Here is a 10,858-nt window from a genome sequence, read left to right on the forward strand (position 1 = left end):
CTGTAATCTAATTTAATATGAATGAAGATGCAGAATTTTCTGCCAGGCACCTTCTAATAGGGTATAACAGACTCGTTAGAACTTTGACCACACGCCCTATAGATGGACTACATGCCCTCTATCAAATCAAAACTGGAATTTTTCCTCAAAACAAAGGTAAAAAAAAGTATGCTAGTCATTTATAGAAAAATTCATACCTAGTTTGATGTTTCTGTGACAAACGGTGAACTGGTTATTTATGTATACTGCTTTCAATGGCATTTTATGGATTGTATGTATTTCTATCAAGTCAAATGGAATTTCTACTCAAAACAAAGGCTGTTAAAGTATGCTAGACATTTATATAATAAATCATATCTTGTTTGATGATTATGTGACAAACGGTGAATGAGTTATTGATGTTTACATTTTTAAATGGCTTTTGGCGAATGTCTGTTGAATGTCCGAATGTGTGAATATAAAACCAACTTAACCTCGGTATTTTGCAGACCTTTTAGTGGAGTTGATAAAATGAGCTTGAAGGACAACCATCAAACCCAATCAACTGCAACAAAACACTTTGCCGCCTTTGGGGAGGGGGCGGAGTTTAGTGTGTTGAGAAGCTGTGACGTCGGTTGTCCGCGCATGCTAGTAGCAGCACCAGTGTTTGCTTTTGTTGGACGAAGAGAAAAATTGCTGGCTAGCCAGGATACCGTTAATTTGTTTTGATTTTTTTCCTAGGTCCCTTTTGGCCTATTATTAATCAAAGGAGTATCAATAAAGCAGGTACGTTTCCCCAATGTGTTTAGTGTTCAATCTTTACATTCGTTCGCAGATTAACGTTAGTTAGATAGTAACGTTGGCTAGCTATGTGCCATGCGGTCCAGATAGCCGGCCTAGTAGTAGTAACGTTAACTAACTAGCGAACGCTACTACCAAAGACTGTTTAGAATATCTGTGCTACAAAATACCTAATTATTTGTGGTATAACTTGACCAATTCAAGACGTTATTCTACTAGAAAATGTTAGCTAGCTAACTGCGTAAGTATGTAACGTAATGTTATTACCAAAGATAGCTTCGTAGCTCACGTTAGCTTGCTAGCCATTTGGCTAGCGAGTTCATTTAGTCCTTGCGTTGTCCAAAGTTGTCACGCCCACGCTGCTAGTGCTTGCTAGCTAGTAAGCTAACATTAGCTTGTAATAGCCAGCTAGATAGTTAACGACGTTACTATATTGCTGCACTTAGCTACCGAACATTACCGTTAGTTGATTAGCTACAATAGTTCATATTGTTTTGGTCCTCTTTGCAATTTGATCATTTATCGAGCTAACTCGATAACCCAGGGGAGGGGGGCAGTTTGAGTATCATCAAGCCAGGAGGGCAAGAGACCCGTCCTTGACCGAACACATTCCAAATGAATGACACTGGTTCAATAAATTCCGTTAAACCTAGTCATCAAGCCCTTTGCGTGGTGTTCAGTAGGACACAACAAAGGAAACCAAATCATGAACATGCCCCCCCCCCCATATTTTCAGAATCTACATCTGTGAAGCATCAACATGGCAGTCAGAAGGGGACACATCAGATACCTCAAAGTGAGTCGCTCTATTAACTGTTTTGAAGTTATTTCGTAGTTGGCTATATATTGTGCTGTTGCACAGATGGTTTGTATTATTGTGAAATGGACATGAAAGAACTGGAGGGGGGGGGGGGGGGGGTCTTTTAAATTGTGTCAAGTGCTCTGTTGTCTGCAGCAGAGGATTGTGAATTACCCAGTGTTTACTCTTGCAGGTGTGTGAGGTACAGAGTTGTCAGGGTGACAATAGGGAATCACAACAGCATGTCAGTAAGGGTTCGATTAACATGAAGGTAAATCCACAGATTAACTTTGGCTTTATTTTGAGAAGCATTCTGTTTTGTTTGTCTGTTCTTTTGGGACATGGGCAGCATTCTCTAAGAACAGAACCAGTTAACTGTCATCTTTCATAAAGTTCTAGATGTCTTAATAACGGCTTACTTACACCCATTCTCCTGAAATTATAGCAAGACGCTTATGATAACGGTTACGACGAACACATGGAAGATGAGCCCAAAGATGCCAAAACCAACCTTATTGTCAATTACCTGCCCCAGAACATGAGTCAGGACGAGTTGCGGAGTCTCTTCAGCAGCATCGGCGAGGTGGAGTCTGCCAAACTCATCCGCGATAAAGTGGCAGGTAATCCCTATCACAAAAACCAGAGTGAGTCCAACCCCTTTTCTTTTGACCTCGGTTCACTTACTTTGAGGAGAAATAATGCCCTGGTATTCTCATTGTTTGTCTGCACATGTGCTCTTTTGTTTTCCACTACAAAAGTCTGTGACATCAAATATTTTTGTTTGACTTCACCAATATTTTCTGTCTCGATTACTAATCTGTAAAATCAATGCGGTATTTGCTGGTTACCGCAATTGTCTTTTACTTTGTATAATAACTCCTGTGTACCCCCTCAATCTTATGAAAATGTATTTAGATGCTAAGACTATTTTTGTGTGTTGCAGACTCGCTGATTAGTGTTGGGATCAGCGATTGACTTTTTTTCTTTGGGATGTTGTTCAACTCCTGTTTTTCTGTGCTATACATCTTGTTGAATCTGTTCTTTAAACTTTACTTTAGTGTCTCTTTTTTAAAATGGTGGTCGTTGGGAATTCTATTCATGGTCTTTGCAGATGTTTTCTTATTTCATTGGGTGTTATGGCTGCTCCGTGTTATTAGATCTGGTGATTACAATCTTAAAATGCATTTCTTTTGTGGACCCTATATTATGGAATTTTATGTAGTTTTCTCTTGTCTTTTTAGTTTCACATTTTTTATATTTATTGGAAACAGAAAAATTGTTTTCCTTCAATTTAGTGTTATTTTTGTTTGATAGAATGCCAACGTTTTAATATCATTGTTATTTTAAGAAGAAAGATATTTTCATTTAGACTTTTCAATGTGGATCAGCTTTTCTTTTTTTTCTTGAGACATATTTAGCAGAAAATGTTTTCTTTTGCAAATGTTTTTGCCAAAATGCATGCCGTGTACCGATATCTCCCGTGGAAGACTGGTATCCAATCTGTAGAAATGGACAAACTTTTGTTATTTTATTTTGTTGTTTTTCCTTTTTTTTCTCTAGGCCACAGTTTAGGGTACGGATTTGTTAACTATGTTAACGCTAGTGATGCAGAAAGGGCTATCAATACCCTCAATGGGCTGAGACTACAGTCTAAAACTATCAAGGTAACGTGCAATAAGGTGTTTTTGTTTTCATGTTTCAACTGATGTGATATGTTCCTCAAGTAGTCCCTGGGCAGTTGAGGGCGAGCCCTCCTGCAAAGTGTCTATTTGCAAAGGATATGAAGGTATTTGGGTAACATGTTTACTTAATCATGTAATTAACCTTTTTGTTCTATAATTTATCATTTTTGGCGATTTTGATTTAAGCAATTTGCGTGTGCGGTTAACCTGACATGGTTTTATTTTCGGCACATATTTATACTGAAGCCTATATTCATCTTGTTCAGACTACGTTTGTTTTTTTATTTAACACTACTGGTTATTGCTTGAGTGTGACGTTGTGCCGAATCAAAGCCCTGCATAATTTCGCAATTACATCTATTTTCCTTTTATAGCTTTTTAACTTTTTAAAACAGACCTTTTACTTAATATTAGGGTTTTCTTTTATTACTTAAATAGCGGCTCAGCAATGTGACTGAATTACCAGAATAGGGATGTTTTTTGTACTTTTATTTTGCTTGAAAATTTCAATGCGAGATATTTGGGCATTTTGAATCTGATTTTATTTTTCAAATGTGTGTAATATTGTCAAATTGATTCCAAAGTTGTTGTTTTTTTAAATAGTTTTTCCTTTAAATTGCACTCAATGGAAACTGACCTGCCGTCTCCTCATCAGGTGTCCTTTGCCAGGCCGAGCTCTGACGGTATTAAGGATGCCAATCTTTACATTAGTGGGCTGCCCAAGACCATGACACAGAAAGACGTGGAGGATATGTTCACACGCTATGGCCGCATCATCAACTCGCGTGTATTGGTCGATCAGGCCTCTGGTAGGTAGGCAGGCACAGCCTGAATGAGAAATATTTGTGTATAATCAGTTAAATGAGCACCAAGGATACCACTCGGCTAGACTTTACCCCTCTACAAATTCTAACTATTTGTGTGTACATTTTCAACAGACTTCAAATCAGTGTCTAATAGCATCTTCAGCCTATTCCATTAATGACTTCTCCATTTCATCCCCTTGCTTCTCAGGCCTGTCCAGGGGTGTGGCCTTTATCCGCTTTGACAAACGGGCCGAGGCGGAGGACGCCATCAAAGACCTGAACGGGCAGAAACCCCCTGGTGCCTCAGAGCCCATCACAGTGAAATTTGCTGCCAGCCCCAACCAGGCCAAGAACTCTCAGCTCATCAACCAGCTCTACCACAACCAGGGCCGGCGCTTTGGAGGTCCAGTACACCACCAGGCCCAGAGATTCAGGTATGGTTGACTGCTCTACACACACAATCCATGTCAGTGACCGGTAGTGCTGAGCACTTCCAACTTTTTATTTTCTTATTTTGGTTATTTAACTGACTGACGTTAGTTCAATTACTTGAAATGTCTGTGTTGTTTGTGAGCCCAACTCTGTTTCTCTAGAGAAATCAGTAACTGTTGGACACTGGGCTGACGGGAGTTTTAGTTTTCATTGAGCAAGTATTCAACCTAGTTCAGTGCAGAAATGTGGTAATTAACTAGATTGACCATAATCCATTGCACCTGTTTTTTTCGGCACACGCGGAGATGGCTGCACTTTTCCGCCTGCTACATTAGATGTACACGGACCGCATGGACTGCGATAGAAAGGAATGTACACAACGACGAGAGGGACAGTTCGTGAAATTAAGCCTTGCCATCTTTGACAAATTAGTCAACTTATTTTGTCAGATAGCTCTGCGGCTAGCCTAACTAAATGGGCTGTATGGGGAGCACAGAGAATGTTTGGCTGATACTGCGTGAGCTGAGATGGTGACTTTAAGGAAAGATCAATAATAGTAATCAAATGAAAACTAAGTGATGTCCACAACTGAAATATTGCGTCTTTTTCCCGGCATAATTTCCTTTTCTATTGAAGTCTGGGCTACCCAATGTAGACCTGACAGACAATGGAATATTTTAAATGTTTTGATAATTCAATGTTCACTATTTGGGGAATTTCCATTAAAAAGCTGACGTTTTGATTTTATAATTCAATTAACGTTTCCAAAAATGTTAAATCGAACCAACCTAGAAAAGCACTAATCCCTCCGCACTAGTGCCCTGTTGTTAAACAAGGGTATTTTGTGATCCTGGGGAGTCAAGACTAGAATCCCAAAGACTTACACCCCTGAATTATTAGTTATTTTTATAGTCTCTTTTAGTACTGGTCAGATATTTCCTTGGACAACAGGCCTGCAACTTATGTTTTTACGTTATTTTAAACGGGAATCTATGGAGTTGCATTTGAAGAACCCTCATTCTGTGCCACTGGCAGGTTCTCTCCAATGAGTGTGGACCACATGAGCGGCATGTCTACGGTTAGCGCTCAGGGGAACTCCACGGCTGGCTGGTGTATCTTCATCTACAACCTGGGCCAGGACGCTGACGAGGGCATCCTGTGGCAGATGTTCGGGCCGTTTGGAGCCGTCACCAACGTCAAGGTCATCCGAGACTTCAACACCAACAAGTGTAAAGGCTTCGGCTTCGTCACCATGACCAACTATGAGGAGGCCGCCATGGCCATCGCCAGCCTCAACGGTTACCGCATTGGAGACAAGGTCCTGCAGGTTTCATTCAAAACCAGCAAGGGGGGTCACAAGTAAACTGGAAAGGGTGAAGGGGTGCTTGTTTTCCATTCTTACTGGGCGGGTTAAACAATTTATTGGGAAGGCTACACATTTGTTCTTGGAAGGAGATAATCTATCTCCTTGGTTCTTGTAATTTAATTTCTATGCTGTCACGTAGATCTTTATCTTAGCCAGTAGAAAAGTAGACTTCTTGCTGTGACAAAAAATAACCTGTTCCATAGTTTGTTTGTTTTTTGCTGGGGGGGTGTTCAGTAGTGTACAGGAAGTTTGTTGACCAATTCTTGAATGTTTTAATGATCTGTGGGTTATGTTGGTCTACTTCAAGTGTGCCACATACATGGTTGAGGGTGACAATGCAAATTCCTGCCATGTTTAATGCTCTGCTTAATACATGCTTGCCATTTCTCTTTTTTTTAATGGTCATTTTATCATGATCAGGGCGTAAAGCTAGGCCTTGATTCCCAATAGACCCTCCAGTCTTTCTACACTCCTGTTCTAAGAAACAATGTAATTTTGAACATGCACAAGTCCTGTTCTAAATCTACACAGACTATTAGATAAAGCATGCCCTTCTAGATGTGGAAGTGTTCATGTGCTGGCAATGCATTTGATTACAAAAAAGATTGCTGTGTAATTGGAGATCTAAGGGGAAGAAGGACTGAAATGTGTTTTCCCCATTCCTCTATTTATAGATGCCCTCAGACATTAAACCATAACATCTGAATTGTGATACAAACTAAAGGGAAGATTTAAATGATTCAGTTGGTCGGAAGATAATATTCTGTGAGCTGTAATTTTGATAAATACAGGGCTTTTTTCCTGAGTTATTCAAGCTTTAACCAGTTGTATGCTTTTCTGTTTTCAAGTGATCTTTTCTTTTTTTGAAACTGCCTTTCAACGTCAACTTGTTTTCCATGATTGTTTGATTTACTTTTGCCATTAAACTGTATTTGGTGGAAGTTTTGGTTTGTTCCAGTTTTTTAATAAAAGTTTAACTTGGCTTTTAGTTTGGTTCATTGCATTTGGAAGTTGCCGTTTCATAAACATGACTAAATACCATTCCAACTTGGTCTCTGTATGTCTCCATAATTAGCCTAATTAGTTTTTTTTATGCGTGATTTGAATTTGAAATCCCTGCCTGGGCATGTCCTGCGTAGTTAAATTTAACCAAAGCAAGTTACTGGAGATTTATGTATGGGGTTACTTGCATACCATTGTTCTCATGAGGGCACACGTTGGGGTACTGGAAAGTGGGGCTCACAGTTTAGAGGGATGTGCCCTCTGTCCTACAATTATTATTATTTTTGTCTCACCTCGCCCGCCCAAGCTTTGCAGACCCATGCGTGGCCAGTGGGTTTGACAGGTGTGACACACTTCTTGAAAGAGCCGAGGTGTCGTGCACTGTCCCAATGAACAAAACAGATTTTCTGACAACTGGAATGGCAGGTATCTGTTTATGGTAAAAATGGTGACCACTATTCTTGGACACTAAACACGTCAGTAAATATTGTAGCAGATAAAAATCTGAACATTGTTCACTTGATGTTGATACATAGTAGGGTACTTGCTACTTTCTATTTAGTATGGTATACCTGAAGAGCTCAACATACAAGATTAGTTCACACAGTGTTTGGCCACACGGGGGTGTAATAATAGACTAATGGTAACAAGGTGTGTGCGGGTCATAGCCTAAAACCCAAGATGGTCGAATTGTGGAAAAATCTGATTAGTCAATCCTCTCCCAAGGGCTCACACGCAAATGTATTAAAACATTGACAATTCATCTTTTTTGTTATTCTATTGAGCAATCAAACTAAATTGGCAGCATAGTGCCGCTGCCAAATCACTGTCTACATTAAAAGTTCAAATGCATATTTTCCAAACGTCAAAAGTTTATTTTCCACATCTCAACATGTTTGCGAACTGTAATAAACGACCTGTTGTGTATAAATGCTTGCGTGGGATTGTTAAATCCCTGATTATAATGCAATCTGTTTTTTAAATTGGGGCATAAATGGATTCCAGGAGATGTTCTTGTTAATTTGACCCAAATAGCACCTGGGAGTTTCAAATTCCATTTACAGCTTTATCTACAGTAAGGCTTGTCTGTGATTATAGCAGGGTACGCCTATTATTATGCCTACTAGGTCAAGGTTTCCCAAACTCAGTCCTGGGGTCTGTTTATTTTTTTGCCCTAGCACTGCACAGCTGATTCAAATAACCAACTCAACAAGCTTGTATTATTTGAATAAGCTGTGTTGTGCTAGGGTAAACACCAAAACGTACACCCGGGGGGGAGGGGGGTGGGCGGTGACAGGACGACTTGTACTAGGTCACAATGGTTTAGCCTGCCAGGTAAACAAATGGCTTGCCTATTCTAACATTCCGGTGTTTGTTGTTGGTGTTACGGAGGGTTTGAATTGGGTGCTGCTGTTGAGTCCCACCCTTTCGGAAACAGCTGTACACATGGCTTGAGAATCATTATGCAAGTACAATTATGTGCTGAACTCCTTCCCTTTCTTGCCAGTGTGACCTAATTTAGCCACCAGCAGTGTTTGATTAGGACTGAAATATGTTGCGGTACTCATTTTGGGTGCTGGTATTGTTTATATTGGTGCAGGAGGGCCACAATACTTTTGAGCTAATTATTCTATAAGAGGAACAGGAGCTGAAGCAGTTGGTGATTATTATTATTATTTTTACTGTTACCTGCTTTTCTCCCCAATTTCATGATGTGCAATTGGTAGTTACAGTCTTGTCCCATCGCTGCAACTAGAGCCATGTGTTCAACGAAACACGACCCTGCCAAGCCGCACGGCTTCTTGACACTGCTTGCGTAACCCGGAAGCCAGCCGTACCAATGTGTCGGAGGAAACACCATCCAGCTGGGGACCGAAGTCAGCTAGCAGGCGCTTGGCCCGCCACAAGTTGTCACTAGAGCGCGATGGGACAAACCCTCCTCTGACCCGGACAACACTGGGCCAATTGTGCGCCGCCTCATGGGTCTCCCGGTCACGGACGGTTGTGACACAGCCTGGGATTGAACCCTGGTCTTTAGTGACGCCTCAAGCACTGCGATGCAGTAGAATATTTTAAGTGCCGGTATTCAGCTCCGGTGTGCTCCTGCCCAAGTCAAGCACTGCTCACCAGGCAGTGGCATGCGCCTCTCCTGCTCTACTCAGGACCAGACCAGGATTTGGTCCGATTACACTGATCAACTTTCCATAAAAGTCTATTTTAAAATATTTCTATGTGCAAAAAACAGGATTTGATAAGATTTGATTTGATTTTGCTCTAGTTCAGTTGAGATGTCCACTAGATGGCGATATGTATAATGTTTTGGTCTTTTGCTTCTCTTTTGCAGGTTTTATTTAGTCTGTGTACCATATATGGCCATGCAGTCTCCTAGTTTTGTCCTCTGACTCACTGGATAGTAAGCTGAGCTCCCTCAAGGTGGAAAGTTGGTTTCATTCAGAGGACCTTCTTTACACTTAAACCAGGTCTATTAGTCCCACCCCTCACTTCCTGCAGGGACAGACACAGGGACAAACACAGACACAGGGACATCTAGCAGTAGGTTCTTACTCTTTGTAAGCAAGCCGACCAAATGGACACATGCATTTGGTTGTCAAAAGTTAAAGCGCATTTTGTCCATTCGCCCTTTATTCAAATACTGTACACATTTGAGGAATTTTAGGCCCACAATTAAATCTGAAATCACTTGTCATATTTCTGTCATACTCAATCTCTCATGATATTTTACACATGAAGTGGATCTGTTGTTATGCCTGTCTGTTCTCCAAACTGCCACTTTCTCCACAGTGAAGCATGGTGCTCCGTTTATTTTTTACAAGACATCAGTGGTTCACAATGATCCTATTTCCTTTTTATGCGACTATTTTGTGGTATTGTTGTTGTTTTAAAGGAGCTTTACTGTCCATAGAGAACCGTTTGTCATTTCTTTATGTGGTGGGACTGGAGATGTGTACAGAGCCTTGTCTCTCTCTAAGGGGCTAGTAAGTACTAATATACCGCTGAGAGTTTTTAGCCTCAGTCCTTAGAAGATGCAGCAATGAGCTCATGTGTTTCCTAAACAAACAAACACGGCTAAATGGGGTCAGTGTACTGCGTTCAGGACACACATCCTCTTTATTGGTTTAGTGGTGTAAGTGGGCGGATGTGTGAGGTTTTCCTGCAGTGTTTACATGCTGAATGATGCTTAGCATCATATTGTTTCTCCCATAAGTCAATGGGGTTAGCAGGAAATACAATGCTACTTAACCTCTGGATACTATGGTTGTATTACAGTTGCATAATGGTTTAATATGTCAGACCCCAGTAATGTTGGGTTTAGGGTTGCATAAGGTGTTGCTATGATGGTATTCTAGACATCACACAGGTTTTGTGCTTGGATTACCATAACTGTGTTGGTGCTGTCATTGAGTTCACGTAGACTGTAAGTCTCCCTCTGCAGAATCATTAAATTATGTTATGTTAGCATCTCGCCGCCCCACTCCCCTTCCTTTTTTAGAATTATAGACGTAGCAGGCCATGACCTACAGGCTTTCGTCATCCCTCGTTATGTGTGGATGGTTGGGGGTGGGTGAATGAGAGGAGAGAGGGATGAAAAGAGAGGGGAGGCATCCGTAAATGAGTGTTCTCTATCTTTCCCTCCTGTTCTAGGAGTATGATTCATCAACGCCTACTCTGTCTCTCTATTTCTCTATCTATCTCTCTGTGTGTTTCTGTCTCAGGGAAGTGATGTCGGCTCCTCTCCTTTGCTGTTCTATAAATACCTAGCAGCCCACACTGAATCTGGTGCGGGGATGCAGCCGTCCACTCCACTGTTACCTTGTGTATGTGTGTGTTATCAGGGATATTATAGCATGGGGACATTCACAGACACAGAGTCTAGCCCGTGTGTTTACATCTACAGTTGCTTGAGGCAAGGAGGATGGGGGGTGTTTTTGTGTCCGTGTGTGTCCGTGTGTCCGTGTGTGTCCGTGTGTGT

The 10,858-nt window shown here is 41.1% G+C and overlaps 1 protein-coding gene across 4 annotated transcripts; it reads left to right on the forward strand.

Moving 5' to 3' along the window:
• The first annotated feature begins 613 nt into the window (after window positions 1-613).
• LOC139365133 (ELAV-like protein 1) lies at window positions 614-6,847 on the forward strand. 4 transcript variants are annotated; one of them, XM_071102672.1, is made up of 8 exons: window positions 614-765; window positions 1,517-1,576; window positions 1,773-1,850; window positions 2,025-2,199; window positions 3,140-3,243; window positions 3,917-4,070; window positions 4,276-4,501; window positions 5,535-6,847. In XM_071102672.1, the coding sequence occupies exons 2-8, from the start codon at window positions 1,541-1,543 to the stop codon at window positions 5,860-5,862; spliced, it is 1,101 nt and encodes a 366-aa protein (XP_070958773.1). In that variant the 5' UTR covers window positions 614-765; window positions 1,517-1,540; the 3' UTR covers window positions 5,863-6,847. The 4 variants fall into 4 exon arrangements, with proteins under 4 accessions (XP_070958773.1, XP_070958691.1, XP_070958856.1 ...); XM_071102590.1 differs by having other exon boundaries at window positions 617-765; window positions 2,025-2,223; XM_071102755.1 differs by lacking the exon at window positions 3,140-3,243 and having other exon boundaries at window positions 617-765.
• The last annotated feature ends 4,011 nt before the right edge of the window (window positions 6,848-10,858 follow it).

Source organism: Oncorhynchus clarkii, chromosome 1 (assembly GCF_045791955.1).
Source record: "Oncorhynchus clarkii lewisi isolate Uvic-CL-2024 chromosome 1, UVic_Ocla_1.0, whole genome shotgun sequence".
In the NCBI taxonomy this organism is placed as follows: domain Eukaryota; kingdom Metazoa; phylum Chordata; class Actinopteri; order Salmoniformes; family Salmonidae; genus Oncorhynchus; species Oncorhynchus clarkii.

Coding starts and splice junctions, on each gene's coding strand:
- LOC139365133 (XM_071102590.1), top strand. CDS start 1,541: ATGGCAGTCAGAAGGGGACACATCAGATACCTCAAA. Junction 4,071..4,275: donor ATTGGTCGATCAGGCCTCTG/GTAGGTAGGCAG, acceptor CTTGCTTCTCAG/GCCTGTCCAGGGGTGTGGCC. Junction 4,502..5,534: donor CACCAGGCCCAGAGATTCAG/GTATGGTTGACT, acceptor TGCCACTGGCAG/GTTCTCTCCAATGAGTGTGG.